General features: G+C 61.7%; 2 protein-coding genes across 23 annotated transcripts; both read left to right on the forward strand.

Annotated features, from left to right (window-relative positions):
* The first annotated feature begins 1165 nt into the window (after nt 1-1165).
* On the forward strand, nt 1166-10826 carry GUK1 (guanylate kinase 1). 22 transcript variants are annotated; one of them, XM_063613405.1, is made up of 11 exons: nt 1496-1591; nt 6419-6610; nt 6712-6842; nt 7381-7494; nt 7892-7933; nt 8708-8804; nt 9273-9411; nt 9482-9566; nt 9969-10157; nt 10244-10329; nt 10538-10826. In XM_063613405.1, exons 3-11 carry the CDS (start codon nt 6794-6796, stop codon nt 10568-10570), a joined length of 834 nt encoding a protein of 277 aa, XP_063469475.1. In that variant the 5' UTR covers nt 1496-1591; nt 6419-6610; nt 6712-6793; the 3' UTR covers nt 10571-10826. The 22 variants fall into 22 exon arrangements, with proteins under 22 accessions (XP_063469483.1, XP_055090033.1, XP_063469476.1 ...); XM_055234053.2 differs by lacking the exons at nt 6419-6610; nt 6712-6842 and adding an exon at nt 3495-3698 and having other exon boundaries at nt 1484-1591; XM_055234054.2 differs by lacking the exons at nt 6419-6610; nt 6712-6842 and adding an exon at nt 3495-3698 and having other exon boundaries at nt 1485-1591; nt 10017-10157.
* An 83-nt stretch (nt 10827-10909) lies between these two features.
* On the forward strand, nt 10910-21732 carry GJC2 (gap junction protein gamma 2). The gene is made up of 2 exons (XM_055234052.1): nt 10910-11877; nt 19653-21732. The coding sequence occupies exon 2, from the start codon at nt 19672-19674 to the stop codon at nt 20998-21000; it is 1329 nt and encodes a 442-aa protein (XP_055090027.1). The 5' UTR covers nt 10910-11877; nt 19653-19671; the 3' UTR covers nt 21001-21732.
* Nucleotides 21733-22651: the final 919 nt, after the last annotated feature.

Genomic DNA, 22651 nt, shown 5'->3' on the forward strand with positions numbered 1-22651 from the left:
CCTAGCCTCAACACATTTTTTAAAAGTTGTATTTTTTAAAGTTTTACTTTTTTTCTTGCCCTCCTGCAGTTCACATTCAATACTTTTTATTTTTGTTTGAGACGGAGTCTCATTCTGTTGTCTAGGCTGGAGTGCCGTGGCTCGATCTCGGCTCAATGCAACCTCCACCACCCAGGTTCAAGTGATTCTCCTGCCTCAGCCTCCCCAGTAGCTGGAATTACAGGGGCGCACCACCACACCCAGCTGATCTTGTATTTTTAGTAGAGACAGAGTTTCACCATGTTGGCCAGGCTGGTCCCGAACTCCTGGCCTCAGGTGATCTGCCTGCCTTGGACTCCCAAAGTGCTGGCATTACAGGTGTGAGCCACTGCACCCGGCCTTCAATAAATCTTTTTTTAAAATTTAAAATAATTTTTAGAAATAGAGTCCCGTGGCCAGGTGCGGTGGCTCACGCCTGTAATTCCAGCACTTTGGGAGGCCAAGGTTGGTGGATCACCTGAGGTTAGGAGTTCAAGACCAGCCTGGCCAACATGGTGAAACCCCGTCTCTACTAAAAATACAAAAATTAGCTGGGCGTGGTGGCGAGCACCTGTAATCCCAGCTACTCGGGAGGCTGAGGCAGGAGAATCGCTTGAACCTAGGAGGCGCAGATTGCAGTGAGCGGAGATGGCGCCATTGAACTCCTGCCTGGGTGACAAGAGCGAAACTCCGTCTCAAAAAATAAAAAAAGAAAGAAATAGGGTCTCGCTCTGTCACACGGACTGGAGTGCAGTGACACGAACACCGCTCACTGCAGCCTCGACTTCCCAGGCTCAAGCGACCGTCCCACGACAGCCTCCCGAGTAGCAAGGACTACAGGCACAAAAAAGTTTTTAAATTTTTTGGTACAGAAGGGGTTTCCCTATGATCCCCAGGCTGGTCTCCAATTCCTGGCCTCAAGCGATCCTCCCGCCTCGGCTTCCCAAAGAGCTGGGATCACAGACGTGAGCCACGCGCCCGGCCACATTCCCCAATTAATGGTCTTTGGAGAGTGGCCAGTTTGGAACTGGCTGGCGGAGTCGTTCGTTAGTTAGGTCCCTGCAGTGTAGATGGAGGACGGAAACGGCGCTGTGACATAAGCGGGAGGAGGCGGGCTGAGGCAGCGCTGTGACGTAGCAGATGAAAGCCGGGCCCGCGCTGCACTGAGGTACTTCTCTGAGGGACACGGCGGGACAGGTACGCCGTGGGCTGGGCCGGCGGGTCTTGATGTTAGTTCGCGCTGTGTGGAGGCGGGCCGGCGCGGCGCTGTGACGCAGCGGGAGGAGGCGGGCTGGGAGGGCGGTGTGCTGAACGCCCCTGCGGTCGCGACAGGCCGGCGCAGGTGGAGGCGGGGCCAGCGCGGCACTGAGGTAAGTACTTCCCTAAGAGACGGGGAGGACAAGTACGCCGTGGGCGGGGCCGGCGCCTCATGACGTCAGTCTCGCGCGCGGGCGGAGGTGGGCCCGTGCGGCGCTGTCACGTAGGTTCAGTGGGCGGAAGAGGTGGCCCCGGATGCTGCGGCGCCCGCTGGCCGGGCTGGCTGCGGCCGCCCTGGGCCGGGCCCCACCGAACGGTGAGTACGACGAGCGCAGTCGCGAGGGTGACTCGGGTCTAGGCGGCAGCGGCCCCTGCGCTTTGCGGTCGCCCAGTCCACGCCGCCTCCGGATCTCCTCCTAGCCGGGACGCCCTGAGCCGCGTTCAACTGTGGGCCCTGAGAACTGGGGAGCTCTGGAGGGCGGACGGGCTGGCAACGCAGCGGAGCCCGGGTCCCGGAGGGCGGGGCGCTCCTCAGGAGCTGGGCAGGCCGGCAGTTATCGCAGTGTCGAGCTGCTCCTCGGGCGTGTAGGAGCGCTCGGTGTCTTCCCGACAACTGGGCGCGCCGCCAAAGAGAGCAGCTGGGAGTCCCTACCGCTGGCCTGGCGCGGTGTGCGCTCCGGTTCCCACTTCACCCTGCAAGCCCGGGGGTCCTGGGCGGATGGAGCCGGCTATTCCGGGGCTCTCAGGATTCTACCTACCTCGCGGCACGGCGCAGAGACGGGGACTTGGGGAAACAGCATGCCTTCCCGACGCATGGGTGTGGCATTTGGGATTCGGATTCTCCCAAGGCCGGAGTCCGTGTTGGGGTTCTTGAAGCTGCCCTGCTGCCATTCTTGAGCGTCGCCTTAGAAGTATGCCCCCGTAAGGACTGGTGTGGGAAGCAGGTGCCTCAGAGTTGATCTTGACCCTGCGTGTGGTGGGCCTCGGTTTCGCCTCTGCGTGAAAGAGGTCGGTCCTGAGGCCCCGAGCTGGGTCCTGCTCTGCTGTCCTTGGGCTCATGGCCCCTTCCTGTCTCAGGCTTGCTCTGCTCTTTACCTGGGGTTGCTGTCAAGGACCCTGTGCAAGACTCGGCCAGTTTTTCTTTCTCCCTGATGGACAGACCCAAACATAGCCGCGCAGCATCGTGAAGGGCTGGGGCCTTCACGCGTCTGTGGCTCTGGAAGGGCCCGGTTTCCTCAGGAGGTAAAGGAATGTGCCTGTCCCCCGGGGGAAAGAAAGTGAAAACGAAAGCGCCCTGGCTGCTCCTGGTGTGGTCCCATTTAAAACGAGGTTGCGCCGGGCGCGGTGGCTCACGCTTGTAATCCCAGCACTTTGGGAGGCCGAGGCGGGCGGATCACGAGGTCAGGAGATCGAGACCATGCTGAAACCCCGTCTCTACTAAAAATACAAAAAATTAGCCGGGCGTGGTGGCGGGCGCCTGTAGTCCCAGCTACTCGGAGAGGCTGAGGCAGGAGAATGGCGTGAACCCAGGAGGCGGAGCTTGCAGTGAGCCGAGATCGTGCCACTGCACTCCAGCCCGGGCGACAGAGCGAGACTCCGTCTCAAAAAAAAAAAAAAATAATAAAATAAAATAAAATAAAATAAAACGAGGTTGCTGGCCGGGCGCGGTGGCTCAAGCCTGTAATCCCAGCACTTTGGGAGGCCGAGGCGGGCGGATCACGAGGTCAGGAGATCGAAACCATCCTGGCTAACACGGTGAAACCCCGTCTCTAATAAAAATACAAAAAATTAGCCGGGCGTGGTGGCGGGCGCCTGTAGTCCCAGCTACTCGGGAGGCTGAGGCAGGAGAATGGCGTGAACCCGGGAGGCGGAGCTTGCAGTGAGCCGAGATCGCGCCAGTGCACTCCAGCCTGGGGGACAGAGAAAGACTCCGTCTCAAAAAAAAAAAAAAAAAAAAAAAACAAAACGAGGTTGCTGAAGGCCGGGACACGTGCTACCCGGATGTGTGCCCAGAAACCCTGCAGCCAAGAGCAGCCACCTGGACCACCAGCCTCCCCTTCATCCAGCTGGCCCAGCCCAGAGCCCAGGCCCACGTCTGGCGGTTTGTGTCTTACGAGAGGCCAGGCGGGGGCTGACTTCTGTCGGTTCTCAGAAGGTCAAGCCCTCTATTAGCATCTCCTGGAACAGTGGGCGGGGGGCAAGGTGGTGACTCTGTTCAGTCCTTAGGATGACTGGAAGCCAGAAGGAGGAGATTATGCCGCCAGAGCAGGAAGTGCCTTTCCAGGAAAGCGGCTGCTGGGGCAGCATGGGAGCCCAGTCCAGGGAGCGTTCTGGCAGAGACCATTCCGGAACATGGATCTGCGCCGGCGGCTCCCAGGAGACCTTCCATCTCGGAGCTCCTGTGGAGACCACGTGCCTGGCAGGTCCTTACAGTTGTGGGTTGTGTGGCTTCTTGCCAGGCAGCTGATTGGAGTTTGTGACTGTGGGTTGGTGAGAGTGGAGAACACAGAATGTTTGCTGGAATGTTTCCCTCTGCCCACAGGAAGACACCTTTGGCGCGTGTGTTCTGGTCAGGGCAAAGGCTCCGTGGTTTCCACCCCAAGAATGCAGGAGCCATGAGGCCTGGGCCACAGTTTTCTCCCTTGGGTATGCTCCATGGAAGGTGGGTTTGGTGACCGCTCTGCCGCTGGTCTCTCCCCAGGCAGGCAGGCAGGCAGCCTGTGCCTCCGCCTGGTCTCCAGCAGTGGTGTGGCTGTGCTTCTGCAAGGCCCGCATCCACTCACTGTCTGCCCTCTCCACTCTCTGGCTGGCCAGGGCCCTCAGTAGTCTGCTCATTGTGCCATCACACTTGGGCAGAGCCGAACTCAGGGGTCCCAAGAAGAGAGGAGTGTTGGCCCGCCCAGAGTTCTTGGCGATTGGTGTGTCACGTGTGTCTCGTGCCCTGTGCTGGGTGAGAGTGGGCACAGCTGCGCAGACAACGCCCTTGGCAAGGCTGGAGCCTGGACCCTTGCCTGGCAGCAGCTGGGCGAACTGGTGTCTTCTGCCTGTGGGCCCAGCCTCACCTCAGTAGCTTAGCGCTCCCTCAGGAGGGAGGAGGGGAGGCTTGGAAGCCTGGGCTTGGTGGGGTAAGGGTGGTGCAGGGGCAACACCTGTGGAGGAAGCAGGTGGGGTTGGGGCCCACCAGCGTCTGCTGTCTGCTTTGTGCTGGGTTGCATCTGTTGGTGTCTGATCGTTGTCAGGGCCCTGTGGTGAAGAGACACACCTGCCGCTTGCTGCTTGCGAGGAAAGGGGGAGACGCCCAACCCAGGAGCCAGAGGTGGGACTCCAGCACCCCCCATTCCCAGGAGTTGGAAGTGAGGCACAAGCTCCCCAATTCCTGGGCGTCAGGGATGGGGTGTGGGGCCGAGGAAGGGATGGAGACCAGGGTCTTGTGGTGGTTTGGTGGGATCCTCAGAAGGCATGGCTCTCCCCCTTCTGAGGACGAAAAAACTCCCAGAGTTTTTGGCGATTGATGTGCCACGTGTGCCTTGTGCCCTGTGCTGGGCGAGAGTGTAGGCACAGCTGTGCAGACGATGCCCTTGGCGAGGCTGGAGCCCGGACCCCTGCCTGGCAGCAGCTGGGCGAACTGGTGTCTTCTGCCTGTGGGCCCAGCTTCACCTCACTAGCTTAGCGCTCCCTCAGGAGGGAGGACGGGAGGCCTGGTCAGTGGAGGTCACTACTGTGTTTCCTTCCGTGTGGGTTTGTAGTCACGTAGCATCTAGGTTCAGACCTGAAGAGCTTGGAGCCATGGGCTGGGGGGAACAGGGCAGTACTGGCCTTGGGGCAGCCCTGTCGGGCCCACCAGTGCCATGCTGGTTGTGTGTTGGCAGGGCAGAGTGACCTTAAGAAGGGTCAGCTCAGTGGAGCAACAGGACAGAAGCTCACATGGGGTCCAGCCCACAGGACCATCGGAGTAGCTCTCCCATATCGGGTCCTTCGAAGCGCATGATCTAGCTTTACTTTTTCTCCTTCGTATTGGAAAAGTCACCATAATATCATCAAGTCTTAATTTCTGTGATTTCAATGCTTCAAGTAGGTGTGTAGCAATTGCTGGATGTGTCCTGAGAACTGTACCCCTTCCACCCTGGCGAGAAGCAAGGGCTCCAGAAATTCATGCAAGTGGCATGGCTCATTGATTGTGGGAGACTCTGGGGGACTCCTAGCTAGTGCATTATGGGAACCAGGCTGTGGAGGTTGCAGGGCTCGCTGGCTGGGAGAAGCTGAATGGATGAAGAACCCTGGCCACTGTGGTGCGTGCTGATGGTTGGCTGGCACATAGAGGAGGCGGCAGGGCTGGGTGAGCAGCAGGAGCCAGGTTAGTGGGGAGGCCCGAGCTAAGCGCAGGGGCAAGTTCTGTGGGTGGGAGAGCCAGGAGGGCATGGGGGGCATGCTGAGATGAAAACGATGTGTGCTTGTGACAAAAAGCCCAGAAGAGGCGGTAAGGAGGGAGGAGTCTATCCCTTATGGAGAGCACGTGGACTTCTGGGTGGGTGTCCTGCAGTTCCCTTCCTCCTGAGTCTTTTTAACTGGGGGTCCGGTGTGTTTGTGATCAATGACATGTATGGGTGTGCATGTGTGCCTTTGTGGGTACACGTGTGGTGTGTGTGCATTTGCTTGGTGTGCGTGCATTTGTGTGCGTGCATGTGTGTGTGTTTGTGGTAGGTTTGTGCACACATCCTGCATACCTTTGTGCCTGGGAATGGCATGTGTGTGGTGGGTGTCCCTGTGCATGATGGAGTTGCAGCTGTGGTGCATTTGTGAGATTACCTCGGTGGCCTAAATTGGGGATTAGGAGGGCATACTTAGGTCCTTCCCACCGTCTGCTCGTCTGCCCACAGGCGGCTGTGCCCTAAACAGGAGGCGGCCATCCACGCCTCGCCTGAGTTGTGTCCGAGGTGTGCGCGTGGCCAGGGGTCCGTCCACTTCCCTCTAGCCCAGCCGCTGAACACAGCTGCAGTGCACGGCCCCACTCCTCAGCTCTGCTTCCCATCCCAGCTCGAAGACGCTGCCCTGGCCCTGTGTGTGCAGCTCACGTGGACTGGGAGGGCAGGGCAGGTGCAGCTCTTGGGGCAAGAGCTGGTGCTGTCTTTTCCTTCCTGCACAGCCACAGAGCAGGTGGACGGGGCTGCTTCCCTGCAAGGGCTGAGGGCCAGGCCCCCTGGGGATTTATTCCTGGCTTAGAAGGGCGGGGCCAGAAGCAGGCGTGATGGGGATTAGGGACTCAACACCCCCAGCTCTCAGTCCAGCAGACAGACCCACCCCAGGCTGGCTACAGAGGGTGCACCCCAGCAAACAGGTAGGCCCTGTTCCTGGGGAGGATTCCCACCAGGCAAAGGCTCCCGGGCTGTCACCTACCACAAGTGTCTAAGCTAGGATCCTGTTTGCCTTTCCCTTGAGGGCTGGGAGGGAGGCCTCCAACCCCCTCAGGCATTACCAGCATCACAGATAAGAGTCCCAAGTCCGATGAGAAGTTCCTGGAATGGGCGTAGATGCAGCAGATCTTGACAAGACCATATCTGCAGGGCAAGGTACCAGAGGACAGGCGGGGACAGGGACACTTCCATTCCAGACCTAGCAGCCCAGCACTCAGCACCATGCGTGGGAGTGAACGGCTGGGCTCCTGGGTGGGGTGGGGGGTCTCAGGGCAGGCTCCCAGAGGGCTTGGAGGTGACTCCACCAGGTGGGGACAGCAGCTCCCAGGTAGGGTGTGATCAGAGTAGACAGCATTGCCTGCCAGGGACCCCTGGGGAGGCTGACAGGATCAGTGGGTTTCAGTGGTGGTGGATTTCACTGGGGGGGCTCCCCTGCTGAGAACCCAGTAAAGCGGCCTTCCATTCGTCTCCCGTGTGCCCAGAGCCTGGTCTGAGGGCCGCCCTGTGCATGCCGGGCCTTCCAACGTGACAGAGCTCAGGGGGAAGAACACCCAGGCTCTCAGGAGACTCTCAGGCCAATGTCTCCATTCCTGGGTCAGCCCTTTCCTGCCATGAATTCACGAAGGCAGAGGCAGCTCAGCAGATGGGGACCAGAGGCCGCACTGCTATCCACAGCCTCTCGTCTTATCCCCAGGCATGTCGGGCCCCAGGCCTGTGGTGCTGAGCGGGCCTTCGGGAGCTGGGAAGAGCACCCTGCTGAAGAGGCTGCTCCAGGAGCACAGTGGCATCTTTGGCTTCAGCGTGTCCCGTGAGTCCAGGGCTCTTGTGGAGGGGTGCATAGACCTCAAGGCTGCTGAGTAGTCCCAGCACTCTGAGCAGGCCAGGAGCCCAAACCCAACAGGCACACCCACCCTGCAGACTGTCCGAACTCTTGCACACTCCCCCCCACACAGAACCTGAGATTATTGCACTCCTGCTGTCCTGCGTGCCTGTGTCTCCCTTCCCTGGGTCTGTTGAGTACTGATAACTGGGCCACAGTGTCTCTGGGAGAACCCTCGCCTTGTAGGCTCCTGTGCCTTCCCAGCCGCGTGCTCCACTGGCTGCCTGCATCCTGGGGCTCAAGTGCTGTCGGGACTGCAAGGGAAACACTGGGTGGGGCAGTGGGCTCCGAGCAGCCCCTGATAGGTGACAGGTCTCTCTGCTAGATACCACGAGGAACCCGAGGCCTGGCGAGGAGAACGGCAAAGGTGAGTGGGGTGGGGCCCTATGGCTGGAGCACCCCCAGTGTGGGCGGGGCTGCTGGGCTCTGCAGCTGTGTTGGCTGTGCTGCCCGTCTCCTGCCCCCATTGATCCGTCATCTGTGAGATGGGTCCTTGCCTCCAAGGGCCAGTGAGCTCAACCAGGGTGTCAGCGCCACAGCGTGGTGTCACCTTCCTTGGGTACAGTGTGAGAGGCCGGCCAAGGCCTGGGGCTGTCTTCCTCCCACCCTGGAGGCGGCCACAGTGCTGCTGTCCCCAGCCCTGTCCTGGACTCGGCACTTATCAGCACTTTTGAGCTGTCTTCTGGGGTCCTGGTAAAAAGGGCTACTCTGCCTGCCTGATTCAAGACAAGGGACCCCCTTCCCAACAGCACCCCTGCCCCTTGCTGTGCAACCCAGTGGTCTCCAGTCACCCCACCACATCGTCCCCTCTGTAACCTGATGGTCTCCAGTTCCCCCACCACCTTCCCCCAGAACCTGTTGGTCTCCAGTCCCCACCCCATCACCACCAACTCCCAACTCCCCACTGGAACCCAGCAGTCTCGTATCTCCATCAGTGAGGACAGTGTGAGAAATGGTGTCTGGCTCAGGCACTTGGCAGCACTTGAGGGGTCCTCAGACGTCTCCTGCTCGGCAAGGATCTGACTGAAGCAGTCGTGGGCGTGGGAAGGGCCTGCAGGCATGCCTGGGTTGGGGGCGGCTGGCCCTGGACGCCCTGGTGCAGGTCCATTCTGCCCTCTGGACGGCCTCTCCTCTTCCCCAGATTACTACTTTGTAACCAGGGAGGTGATGCAGCGTGACATAGCAGCCGGCGACTTCATCGAGCATGCTGAGTTCTCGGGGAACCTGTATGGCACGAGGTGGGCCACGCGTGGGTGCGGGTGGGTTCCCGGGGTTGCTGTTGGCAACAGGGATCCAGGTAGTGCCTGCTGCCTGCCTGCCATCCACACCACCCACCCTATGGTTATGAATGTGGCCAGGTTGTGGCCCAGGGCCAGGCTCCCAGGTCTGTGGCCCGTAGTGGCTCTTTTCATGAGGCTGCTGGGCCCGGTCCTGCCACTGTGCATTGTCCTGGCAGGGTGAAGGGTGCACAGGACACCTCGTGCTCACTACAGGCACCTTGGGGAGTGGGTGGCCTCTGTTCCCTGTAGGTGGGGCAGGGCATGGGGGTAGCAGGTTTGAGGTGCTGTGGGGTTGCTGGGTCCAGGCCAGGCCTAGGCTCAGCTGTGGGAGGAGAATGCTGGGCCCGGGAGGGCCTGGGTGTCCCTGAAGCTCCTGCAGGCCTTAGAGAGCCCTGGCACCCCTGCTGACCTGGCATCTCTCCCCAGCAAGGCGGCGGTGCAGGCCGTGCAGGCCATGAACCGCATCTGCATGCTGGACGTGGACCTGCAGGGTGTGCGGAACATCAAGGCCACCGATCTGCGGCCCATCTACATCTCTGTGCAGCCACCTTCACTGCACGTGCTGGTGTGTGCTGGGCAGGGTTGGGGGCTGGGGGCCAGGGCATGCCAGGATCTGACTGCCACCCCCTTTTTAGGAGCAGCGGCTGCGGCAGCGCAACACTGAAACGGAGGAGAGCCTGGCGAAGCGGCTGGCTGCTGCCCAGGCCGACATGGAGAGCAGTGAGTGTGCCGTGGGACCACCAGGGCATGCCCGGAGGGGAATCGGGGTTCTGAGGCCTGTGGCACCAGGGACCCTGTGGGTCCCCAGACCTCCTGACACCTGGAGTCCCTGTGAGGGTCCTCAGAGCTCTCAACTACCTCCCAACACCTAGAGTCCCCGTGAGGGTCCTCAGAAGCCACCCCCAGTCACCAAGGGTCTCGTTAAGGGTCCACAGATTTCCCTCTGTTACCCAGAGTCTCCGTGAGGGCCCCCAGACCCCCCATCGCCCAGGGTCCCATGAGATGTTCCCAACCTTCTAGCCCCGGGGGTGTCATGTGCATCCTCTTACAGCTGTTGCCTCCCCTCTGGGTCTGACCGCAGCCCACAAGAAGAGGGCACTTAATGTTCTGCTGTCTGTGTAGAGGATAGTGCAGCCCCTAACCAGAGTCCTGATGGGTGCTGGTGTCCAGACCTGAGGTCTGGGGCTCCAGAGAGAGCAGGAGTGGTGCCTGAGGACCGAGGACCGAGGCCCAGGGGCGGCCCTTCCCTACCCTGCACAGGCCGGGCTGGGCTGGAAAGCTGTCCCACAGCCGCAGCAAGGACAGCCGCAGGCCAGTGGGCTGCTCTGGGGGTCGTGTGGGACCTGGGGGGGGGCTGCATAGGCTCACTGTGCCCTGACCTCAGGCCCCACCCACAGGCAAGGAGCCCGGCCTGTTTGATGTGGTCATCATTAACGACAGCCTGGATCAGGCCTACGCAGAGCTGAAGGAGGCGCTCTCTGAGGTGGGCCCATCCTTGTGCCTACCTGGGCAAGGCCCAAGGGGAGGCCTGGGGGCCAGGCCTTTGTTGTCCATGAGGCCACTGAGGTCAGATGGGACAGTCGTACCCAAGCACTGGCATGAGACACCGAGGTCCACTGTGGAGGGAGAGCAGGAAGCCCAGCCCTTCCTGGATACCAGCCCTCCCAACTCCCTTTCTTCCTCACTGGCAGGAAATCAAGAAAGCTCAAAGGACCGGCGCCTGAGGCTTGCTCTCTGTTCTCAGCACCCTGGGCCCATACAGGACCAGGGCAGCAGCACTGAGCCACCCCCTTGGCAGGCGATACGGCACCTCTGCGCCCTTGGCCAGCATGTGGAGTGGAGGGGATGCTGCCCCTGTAGTTGGATCATCCTGGGGTGACCCCCGACCCAGCCCCGCCGGGCTGTCCCCTGTCCCTATCTCTCACTCTGGACCCGGGGCTGACATCCTAATAAAATAACTTGGATTAGAAAGTCCATAAATGAGTGGAACGTGGCCCCAAGGTTTGTGGGGCCCCATCCCGATCGGGCCCTGAGCTCCAGCAGCCCACCCTAACCACCAGCCCCAAGGAGGGCCACAAGGTGGTCTCTGCCTAGGCATCTGCTGCCTGCCGGCTCATGGCTGCTGCCCCAGGGCAGCACGATGCTTGACTGGCAGACAGGGAAGGTGGCAGGGCTGGTCCCAACCCACCTGGCAGGCCGGCAAGTGGGGAGCAGGAAGCGGCTGCACGGGGCAGCCTGAGGCTGCAGGGGTGGGCCCTGAGGGCTGCCTCTTGGTGCCCGACCCTGTGGGTCTGGCATGGGCCAGAGGTTCCAGGAGAGGCCCTGAGCTCTGGCAGCTGGAGGTTCTAGACCTCGAGGTCTAGGGGGTTCCCTGAGGGAGATGCCCCTATCCTAGCAGACCCAGGGGCTGTGTGTTGTGTGTGGGGAGCCTCCTCTGCTCAGGCTGCCTCCCTCCTTCTCCAGTGCTCCCCCAGCCTGCCTGTCTAAGGCAGCACAGGGCCGTGCTGCCAGCCACCCCTAGGGTCAGCCCCAGCCCTGTTCTGAGCCTAGGTGAGGTGCCTCTGGGGTGGGGTGCAGACAGATGGGTGGGAGAGAGGGAGGCAGGCAGGGCGCCCAGCCGGAAATGGGGGCGGGGAGCAGAGTCCCCGCCCAGAGCCCAGACTCCGCTGTCGCTGTCGGAGGATACAGGCCAGAGCCACAGGATACAGGCTGGGCAGGGGAGGGGAGGGCCCAGGGAGCCCCCAGTTGCTTGCTCCAGGGCAGGTGAACCCAGCTTTGGAGGCTGGGGCTGGCCTCTGACCTGCCTGGGCTTGGAAAGCCCTGCCCGCTGCCCTGCCCCCCAGGACAATCAGGGATTCAGACCCTGGGGCCGAGGGGGGAACAATGGGGCCCTTGAGGGCCCCTCCTCCAGCCCCCATTGTGCTTGGTGGCGAGAGGTGGCCCTGGCTCGGCCACACACCCTCGGGGAGGACCAGCATCCAAGCAGGTGGAAGGGCTCTGAGGGAGACTGGAATTTTCTGGCCTGGAGAAGGTAGGGTGCTGGGGTCCATGTATATGTACCTCATGGGGCTGGGAGCTGTTGCCCCAGGAGACAGCCTCATGCTGTGCCCCTGGCCTTGAGACCCCGAAGGAGGGAGGGCTTCCTGAGGACCAGCCCTAGGAGGGTGCACTCCTTGTGCCTGCCACCCCCTCCTGGGCTCCGCTGCTCCACGCAGATGGTGGGGTGGCCCCCCAACTCCATGTCTGTGTCCTTCAGGCCCAGCTGCCTTCACCGCAGTGGGGGCACCAACCGGCGGGGTCTGCCCTGGGACAGCTGGCAAGCGGGAGGGGGGTGTCTTCAGTACCTCCCTTAGCAGCTGGGGCCCCTCAGGCAGCGGTAGGGCTGGCCTGTGAAACACCAGCCAGCTGCAGTGTGTCCAGGCCCAGTCCCCCACCCTCAGCGGCCACCTGGAGGTTAGGGGGCCAGCCTGCCCTTTGCACAGACAGACCTGGGGCCCTGCTCAGTCCTGTCCATAGAAGGCCACAAGCCACTAAGCTTGCACTGGGGCCCAGCCTAGGCCTGAAGCCCAGCAGACCCTGTGGTCAAGGATCCAACCCAGTGCCTGTCAGTGCCGTGATTAACTGGGTGGAGGCCCCCCCCCCCGGGCGTGCTGGGGCAGGCACTCAATGCAAGGAAGGGGCGGTGTGGCTGAGGAGGGGGAGGCCCGTACCCCTCTGGGAGGGCGGAGCACCCCAGGGCTGCTGCGCAGGGAGGCCACAGCCCAGGCGCGGGGGCCCCCATCCCAGAGCTGGATGGCAGTGAGCCCAGGATTCCTGGCTGCTGGGTGTTCGGGAGGGAAGAGACGGGTTCGTGGACCCTGCGGGTGGAGAGCAGGGACAGCCTTAGGAGGCTGGGGTAAGCATCACCCCCTCACTCCCAGTACGGATACCCCCCAGGGCTCGGTTTCTGGAGGGTGTGTGGCTTAGCTACAGGCCTGCAACAGCCCTGGAGGCTGGCCTGGGGGAGCTGCCCAGGCTGCAGCGATGACACACTCCCAGCCTGACCCAGGCCTAACTCGCCCCCTTGGTCCACCTCCAGGAGAGGAACAGCCCCTCACTTCTGGGCCTGACAGCTCTGTTCCTGCTTGGGACCCCTAGGGAGGGGACTCGAGAACAGGCTGCAGGAGGGGCCCACGCATTCACTGCGCCAACAACCCCAGGGAGGAGAGGACTCCACGGGGGAGGAGACACCAGCCTAGATGCTGCCTCGCCACCTGCACGTGTGCACAGCCCTGGCAGGGGCTGGGGATCCCACAGACTCATACCCCCACACCACGTTCCTCAGTGTCCCCTCCCCTGACATTCCTGAGCACCACACCCACGCTTTTGGGCTCCTGGGGATCTGGTCAGTTCAGGAGCTGTGGCAGGCCATGTAAGGGGAGCCATGATGTGGGCAGGCACTTGGGGTCTTGGTGGGGGCACCTGGGCTTTCCTGGGCCTGGTGGGGACTCCTGAGGGAGGCACGTGGTGAGGTTGAATGAGGTTGAATCTGAATAGGGAGTGTTCATGGCTATGTGTGAGAGTGAGTGTGTGAGCCCAGCTCCATGTTGAGCTCGGGCAGCAGTGTGCATGTGGCAGTGTGCACTGCTTGTGTGTGGGGGGGTGGAGGAAGGAGTGTGCCCTGTGTGTACATGTGAAGGATGCATGAGGATGGCTGGTGCCCACACCCAGTAGGGCCTACTGCTGCACAGGCAGGACAGTGAGGCCGGCCACAGAGCTGCTGGGGCAGAGTGGGCATGGAGGGTTGGTTCCAGGCCTGGGGCTTGGGTCCTAGGTGGCCAAGCTCTGCACCTCCCTCTGGACCAGGGCATCCAGAGGAGCATAGCTGAGGGTGCACTCGGGGGTGACCGTCCCAGGGTCTGGGCTGTCCAGGACAGGCAGCTGGAGGCTCAGGCAGGGACATGGAGGACAGGTAGTGGAGCTGCCACCACAGAGCTGAGCTCTCGGCATCAGGGTAGGGGGCTACGGCCTGTCAGCGGGTGAGGAGAAATTTAGGCCTGAGGGTGGGTGAGTGCTGCAGCCCCCTCTGAGTGAGGACTGTCCCCACACAGGGCCCTGCAGTGGAGTGCAGGGGAAGGAGGGGACTGTGCCTGCAGGAGCCCCAGGGAAGTGGGACTGGGAATCTGCTTTGGACTGTGAGCGGACAAGCGACAGCACAGTGCCTGCCATGCGCTGGGGTCCCATCGTTTTCAGGGAGGGGAGGAGCCTGCCCCAGGGTCCCGCCTGGTGAACTGTGTGCGTGGGTGCCTGTCTGGTGGCTGCCCTAAACTGCAGAAAACACCCACCCTTCGTGACCTGCCCTGGGAGGGCCTGGAGATGGAAGGAAATACCTGGGCCCCTGACCTTCTGCTACACCCAGCATGGCGAGGCTCATTCTGCAGTGCCCCAGGACCCTTGTTCAGACCCAGGATGAGCAGGAGCTTGATGGGGGAGGGGGCCTGGCTCTGACTGGCGTCCTGAGATGCCAGGACACTAGGACACTGGTCAGAGCTGGCCCAGCCAGGTTTGCAGACAGGTGGCCTTGGCTTGGGCCCGCTTGCCCTGAAACCCTTCCCAGAGGTGGCTCCCACTGTGAGCCCCCATGGTGAGTCCCTTGGCTCTTGCTGCGCACCCCTTTGAAGCCCTTCCTGTGAGCCCCCGATGCCACCAGGGTGAGACTGCCCCCACTGTGAGGCCCCGTTTCACACCCTGGCCTAGTAGCGAGCCCCCATGAGACCCTGGTCCCGAGTATGAGAACCCTGTGAGCCCCTGGCCCTCCACCAATGCCCTCATCCTCCTCTACTTCCCACAGCCTTCCCTGAGGCTGACCCTGTCTCACCAGTCCCAGACATGGGCCAGGCAGCGTCCTGACTGGTGGCCTCCTGTGGTCACCCCCCTACCTCGCCCTGACACATGTTACTAACCCCAGCAGCTGCCTTCTCCCAGACTCTGAAGCCCAAGGGCGCCTCCAGCTCTTTGGCCAAGCTGAAGCCCCTCCCCACCAATCCTCATCTTGGGCACCCTGGAGGTGTAGCTTTGAGGTGAGATCTCTTAGACTTGTGTACACATAGTCTGCAAATCCCGGGCCTGGCTCCCTGGGGGCCAGCACCCCTCCCCTCTCCTCCCGAGGGCCTCCACCAAGCCCCTGCTGACAACCACATCCTGCAGCACTAGACAGTGCCCACCTCAGCTTGTCTCGCCTCTCTATCAGTGGTCCTTTCTTTATTTTAAGTAGGGGTTTATTTTACAGCACTTTACAGAAAAGGGCCAAGGTGTGGATGGCTCATGCCTGTAATCCCAGCTCTTTGGGAGGCTGAGGCAGGATTGCTTGAGGCCAGGAGATCAAGGAGACAACGGTGAGCTATGATTGTGCGGCTGCACTCCAGCCTGGGCGACAGAGTGAGACCCCAACAACAACAACAAAAAGTAGATAGGGTCTGGCTCTGTCACCCAGGATCGAGTGCAGTGGTGTGATCTCGGCTCACTGCAATCTTCCCCTCCGGGGTTCAAGCGATTCTCCCACCTCAGCTTCCTGAGTAGCTAGAACTACAAGCGCACCACCATGCCTGGCAAATTTTTGTATTAAGACCCCATTTCTTATTCCTTTCTTTCTTTCTTTTTTTTTTTTTTTTTTTGAGACAGTGTCTCACTCTGTTGCCCCAGCTAGAGTACAGTGGCGCGATCGCGGCTCACTGCAACCTCCGCCTCCCGGGTTCAAGTGTTTCTCCTGCCTCAGCCTCCTGAGTAGCTGGGACTACAGGCACTCGCTGCCACCATGCCCAGCTAATTTTTGTATTTATAGTAGAGATGGGGTTTCACCATATTGGCCAGGCTGGTCCCGAACTCCTGACCTCGTGATCCATCCACCTCAGCCTCCCAAAGTGCTGGGATTACAGGTGTGAGCCACTGTGCCCGGCTTAAGACCCCATTTCTTAAAAAAAAAAAAATTGCCAGCATGCTGGCGTGTGCCTGTAGTTCCAGCTACTCAGGAGGCCGAGGTGGGAGAATTGCTTGAGCTCAGTAAGATTTACAGAAATGTTGGGAGGACAGTGCAGAGTTCTTACAGACCCCACATCCAGTTTCCCCGTTGCTGACGTCTTACATTAGCGTGACATGCTCCTCATAATGAATGGACCAGTATGAATGAGCTGGGATTAACTGAGGTCCTTGCGTCCTTGCCTCTCCCCTACAGCTCCTTTTTTGCCCCGCCATGGATCCCACATGGTGTCAGTCACCGTGTCTCCCTGGGCTCCTCTTGGTTGCGGCAGCCTCCTGGGTCTCCTTGTATGGGGTGTCCTCACTGGATGAACACTGGCCAGATGTTCTGTAGGTTGCCCCTTGGGTGGGATCCCTTTCACCCTCATGTTTCCTTATGAGTCTTCAGGGGGATGGGTTTTGGGAGGAATACCACGGAGTTGACGTGACCTTCCCACGAGATGCTGTGAAGCATCCACACCATCCATGACGCTTGTGATGACACCTTGGCCGCCTGGCCAGGGTTGGTGTAGGATGCGTGCTGCAGAGGCGCTCTCCCCCTCTCCCTCCCACACCCTCTGAAGCCAGGTTACCAGGTGCAGCCCACAGGTAGGGCTGGGGGTCACGCTCCCCTCCAGTACAGTGTCCACATGGCTGCTTTGGATTGACTCTGCACAGGGGAGCTGTCTCCTGTCCCCCATTTGGTTATACATTCAGTCACGTACCTTGGCTTCTAATCAATGTCAGTCTGTAATCTGTAACACAAGACTACTTGATTTCTTTCACTGTTCAGAGGGATCTAGTCTCAGGCACTGGGCGCTCTACGTGCAGGTGCTGCTTGCACAGACTTCCTCTCTGACACTACAGTTTGCTCCAGGCTCCTCTGTACATTCCCAGCCCCAGCCCTAGGGTCTGCCAGTTCCCCACTAGGGATTCCTGATTCCTGTGATTGGGAGTGGAGGTAGGAACCAAGGCCTGGGCCCCAGGTAGATTCTTGCTCCTAGGGTGTTTTTGCACTGAGGCCTTTGCAGGTGCCAGAGCAAAGGTGTGTGTTTGAACCCAGGTGCATCCACATATCTGTATTTTCTATGAAACCGCCCACGTCTCTGTGAGACACCCTGCGGTCTCCAGCTGTGATCGTCATCACATGGAATAGTCACCAGCAGCGTGGAAGGCGGTGACACAGCGACAGCCTCAGGGAAGGGCTGAACCTGTGTGTGTGCGCCTGTGCATGTGTGTGTGGCGGGGCCAGGTAGCAAACTGGAGTGGGCTCCAGCCAGTGTGGGAGCCGTGGGCAGAGCACACGAGAGGATATCTGGAGCACACGAGGGGATATCTGGAGCCAGGCGTGGAGTGGGGGCAGGGGACCTGGCACTGAGGCACGTGAGGCCGCGGCATTTGCTCTGGTTAGGAGTCACAGGCGGGGCAGGAGGCCTGCTGGGTGGGCGTCCTAATGCTCCCCAGGCTCACAGGCAAGGAGTGAAGTGTTGAGGCCCTGCAGGCAGGGCCGGTGGGGCCAGGCTCAGGATTGGCTGGGATGGGGAAGCTGCTCTGCAGGGCAGAGTGGCATTTGGGTGTGGCCCTCTGGCACTGGCTGTGCTTGATGGGCATCTGAGTGCCCATGTTGGGGGTGGCAGCAGGCCCAAGAGAGAATTACAGGCTGGAGGTGTGGATCTGGGAGTCCCCATAGCCCTGGCCTGAGACCAGGACCCGGGTTCTTCCAGGCCATTCCCAGGACCACTATGTGGGTGCAAGTGACACAGGCCCCCAGAGCTAAGCGCCAGCCCTCAGACGCCAGGGCATATCAGCCCAGGGCCGAGCCACGGTGGTCTCCAGAACTGAGCCGATAGTGCCATTTCCTCAGCTGAATCAAGGAAGCCACTCGGCATTCAGCCACAACGGGACTGCTCACACCATGGGCACTGGCAGGCGCCATTACTGCAGGCTGCCCCCAGAGAGCCATTTGTTCAATATTGCCCCCACACAGCTGGGCAGGCTGGCCCTGGCACCGAAGGCCTCCTGCCCTATCTCTCCCTTGAGCCTGCTCTGTCTCAGGTTCCTGTCGGGCTGGAATCAGTGGGCCTCAGCCTGCTGTGATGGGTCAGGCAGGGAGGGAGGTGGGCCCTGCCTACCAGAGCCAGGGGGATAGGGGAGGTGGCCCCAGGGCTGGAGTATGCCAGCCTGTGCATATGTATGTGCCTGATAACACGTGTGTGTGAGTGCACGGGTCTGTTTGCATGTGTGTGCATATATGTGTATGTGGTTGTGCATACGTATGTGCATGTGTGTGCATACGCACAAGTGTGTATGTGCCACTGTTTTAATGCATGTGCGTCTGCATGTGAGTGCAAAGAAGCATGTCTGTGGATGTACACTGGTGATAGTTTGCACATATACATCTGTGTTTGCATTAACCCTGTTTGCATGTGTATCTGAGCGTGCATGTGTACATGTGTATGCATGTGTGTGCATGTGCATCTGCATATGCATTGTGCGTGTTCATGCATGTGCACGTGTGCATGTGTACACGTGAGTCTGTGGGTATGTATCTGAGTGTGTGTGCACATGTGAATGTGTGTGGCTCTAAGGGGTACTGCACAGATGCGAGGAAGCAGGGCCACTTCCCCAGGAACCCTGACTGCCCCCTCTTCCTGCCCCGGGTGGGGAGGCCTCAGCTGCATAAAGAGGCCGGGAGCCTCACCAGCGACTGCTGCTGGTCCCACACCTGCCACTGCTGCCTCCCAGGCCAGGTACCGGGACGGGGGCAGAGGCGGAGGGAGCTAAGGGGTCTCCTGCCTCAGCGACCCAGAAGCAGGTACTGGCCCCAGGGCAACCGCCAGGAGAGGGTGGGCAGGGGAGCTGCAGGAGCTCTCCTTCTTTGGAGCACAGGCCCTGCTGCACAGCCCTTTCCTGGGCACTTGCCCACCTTGGGCTTGGCTGGTCTGCGGCATAGCTGTCTCTGAGGGTCGCAGGTGCTGAGTGTGGCCTCGCATCACTGGGTCTATAACCTCGCTGGACACCGTCCCTCCTGGACGGACGCCTGGCTTCATCCTGACCCCAGCTGGGGACGGTCTGGGTTGAGACCATGGAGGACCAGGAACCCAGACTGGGCAGGCGGAGCCCTGGGACCCTGGGCACCTGAGAAGGGCAGCGGGACCAGCCGGGGGCTGGAGGGAGGATGGAGGATTTTGTGGAGGTGGAGGGACCCCGACGCCCCTGTCCAGCGTGTGGAGGGAGGCAGAGCAGGGCCTCTGGGGGCCGAGGGGCTATGGGGATTGTGGACTGATGGCACTTTGGGGTCTGGGAGCTGACGGTGGTGCAGGCACGGGGGGCTGTGAAGGACTGAGGGCTGATGGGGCTGCAGGGTGGGAGCCAATGGGGCCACAGGGGCTTGGGGGCTAGGGAGCTGGAGGGGCCAGGAGGGATTGAGTGGCTAGGCAGGCTGGGGAGACCCTCCGGATGCTGAAACTCTGTGGGACCCTCCCCAACAACCTGGATGCGGCTGGGGCTGGGTTGGTGGCCATGAGTGCAGCAGACACTGAGACCACCAGTCCCCACTCACTTGAGTGGTGCTTGCCTCAGTGTCCCCATCTGCCTCATGAAGGCAACTCACCCAGCTGGGGCCCTACATCTGCACGAGCAGGGGCCGGATCAGGTGGGGGCTTCCACTTCCGTTTAAGGCGGTGAGCTCCACGTCATTGTGTAAGCAGAGAGGGACCAGCCGCGAGGCAAGCCTGGAGTCCCGGCTCTGAGCTCTGGGCGCTGCGGGCTCCTAAGTGCAGGCCCCTGGCTGACCCCTACCCCGCCCCACAGGACCCGCCCGCCCGCCCCTATGACCAACATGAGCTGGAGCTTCCTGACGCGGCTGCTGGAGGAGATCCACAACCACTCCACCTTCGTGGGCAAGGTGTGGCTCACGGTGCTGGTGGTCTTCCGCATCGTGCTGACGGCCGTGGGCGGCGAGGCCATCTACTCGGACGAGCAGGCCAAGTTCACTTGCAACACGCGGCAGCCAGGCTGCGACAACGTCTGCTACGACGCCTTCGCGCCCCTGTCGCACGTGCGCTTCTGGGTCTTCCAGATCGTGGTCATCTCCACGCCCTCGGTCATGTACCTGGGCTACGCCGTGCACCGCCTGGCCCGTGCGTCTGAGCAGGAGCGGCGCCGCGCCCTCCGCCGCCGCCCGGGGCCCCGCCGCGCGCCCCGAGCGCACCTGCCGCCCCCGCACGCCGGCTGGCCTGAACCCGCCGACCTGGGCGAGGAGGAGCCCATGCTGGGCCCGGGCGAGGAGGAGGAGGAGGAGGAGGAGACGGGGGCAGCCGAGGGCGCCGGCGAGGAAGCGGAAGAGGCCGGCGCGGAGGAGGCGTGCACTAAGGGGGTCGGCGCTGACGGCAAGGCGGCGGGGACCCCGGGCCCGACCGGGCAACACGATGGGCGGAGGCGCATCCAGCGGGAGGGCCTGATGCGTGTGTACGTGGCCCAGCTTGTGGCCAGGGCAGCTTTCGAGGTGGCCTTCCTGGTGGGCCAGTACCTGCTGTACGGCTTCGAGGTGCGGCCGTTCTTTCCCTGCAGCCGCCAGCCCTGCCCGCACGTGGTGGACTGCTTCGTGTCGCGCCCTACTGAGAAGACGGTCTTCTTGCTGGTTATGTACGTGGTCAGCTGCCTGTGCCTGCTGCTCAACCTCTGTGAGATGGCCCACCTGGGCTTGGGCAGCGCCCAGGACGCGGTGCGCGGCCGCCGCGGCCCCCCGGCCTCCGCCCCCGCCCCCGCCCCCGCGCCGCGGCCCCCGCCCTGCGCCTTCCCTGCCGCGGCTGCTGGCTTGGCCTGCCCGCCCGACTACAGCCTGGTGGTGCGGGCGGCCGAGCGCGCTCGGGCTCACGACCAGAACCTGGCAAACCTGGCCCTGCAGGCGCTGCGCGACGGGGCAGCGGCTGGGGACCGCGACCGGGACAGTTCGCCGTGCGTCGGCCTCCCTGCGGCCTCCCGGGGGCCCCCCAGGGCAGGCGCCCCCGCGTCCCGGACGGGCAGTGCTACCTCTGCGGGCACCGTCGGGGAGCAGGGCCGGCCCGGCACCCACGAGCGGCCAGGAGCCAAGCCCAGGGCTGGCTCCGAGAAGGGCAGTGCCAGCAGCAGGGACGGGAAGACCACCGTGTGGATCTGAGGGCGCTGGCTTGCGAGCTGGGCCAGGGAGGAGGAGGGTTGGGGGGCTCCGGTGGAAACCTGCGACCCCTTCTCCTCAGCCTTCTCCTCAGCCGGTGGCCTCAGGCAGACTCCGCCCAGAGGGGCAGCCAGGCTGCTCAGGGAAGGGGCTGAAAGCGGCAGAGGAGTGCCCTGGCTTGGTCACCACTGGGGCCAAGGTGGGGTGGAGAGAGGGCCTAGGAGCCAGAAAGGGCCCTCTGCTGTGGTCTGAACCCCAGGGGGAGTGGGGCATTGACTCCATCCCTGTCCTGAGCTGGAATAGGTTCTCTGGGATGCCAGCTCTTCCCTTTGTGCTTCCCTGCAGCAACCCATGGAGGCCCCAGGGTGCCTGGTATGGGCATCAGTTGGTGGGGGTGCAGGGGTGCGTGTCCCCATTCCCTGCAACAGCAAATGGGGCGCCTTCAGCCCTCCCCCTCCCAGCCCCAAACTGAGACAGACTGGGAGCTGGGAGCCTGGGGTGGACAGGACCACACCCTCTTTGAGCTTCTGCGATGCCCGCCTTCCATTCCTCTGGGAGACTTGAAGTTCTGCAAAGATGTTGACATGCCTTGCAGCTTGGACCCAATGGGTGGTGGTCAGGGCCTGGGGGCTTGGCCATGCTCTTGGTTCCTGCCTGTGGCCTCTCTGCCCTCCTCCCTAATTCAGACCCAGCCTCAAGAAGAAAGAGAGTAAAATAAAACTAACTTGTTTATAACCTTGTGTGTGCAGGTGTATGCATGTGCATGCATGTGCACGTGTGGCTATGTGTGTGGCTACATGCACATGTATGTGCATTGTGTGCATGTCTGGGTGTATGCTTATATGTGTATGCATGGGTGTGTGTGCATGGCTACCACATGGGGAGACATGGCTTAGCTCCAGGCTGGCTGGGAGAGGAGACCCCTCCCCAGGGACTGGCAGGGGAGTATGGTCACAGGCGAGCCCCTGTAGCTTGTCAGACAACACTCGGGGCCTGCTTGGTGCCAGGCAGCGTGCCGGGGGCAGGGGTGGGTGGGGCTGGGTGGAGTGCACTGATGGTGAGAAAGAAAAAAACACACTCAGAGCCTCAGGTTGGGCTGCAGCTCAGTGGATGGAGGGCGGCTGTCTCAGGCCCCGTCATGACCAGGACGTTGGCCAGAGCCTGCAGGGGTGGCTTTGGCGAGGGGCAGGAGGGCTCATTAGCCCCTGGAGCACACTCCGGGTGACTGGCTACCCCCCAGCCTCCCTTAGGCCTGGTGCAGCCTGGCCGGCTGCCCCTCCTGGGCTGCACACCCCTCTCTCCGTAGTGTCCCCCAGCCAAGACTCAAGCCTGGGCTGAGCCCTGAGTCTCACCTAAGCCCAACTCCGGGCAGATGCCAACTGCAAGCTGAGTCCCTCTCCTTTCTGCGGCTTGCCTGGCTGACCTCTGGCCCCATGTGAGCCCTGACTTATGGAGCCACAGACAGAAATGCCGAAAGTGCAGCCTCAGGGAGGAAAAGCAAACACCAACGCCAACAGGTGCCCACTCCAGTAGGGACACACCAGGAGCCTCTCCAAGACAGGAAGGGTTTGGGGCTGTGCTGCTGGCGGTGCTGTCATGGGGGAGGCCAGGTCCCTGTGGTGGCTCACCCTTCCTCCACCTTTGGTTCTGTTCA

The sequence above is a fragment of the Symphalangus syndactylus genome, chromosome 19 (genome assembly GCF_028878055.3).
Source record: "Symphalangus syndactylus isolate Jambi chromosome 19, NHGRI_mSymSyn1-v2.1_pri, whole genome shotgun sequence".
Lineage (NCBI taxonomy): Eukaryota > Metazoa > Chordata > Mammalia > Primates > Hylobatidae > Symphalangus > Symphalangus syndactylus.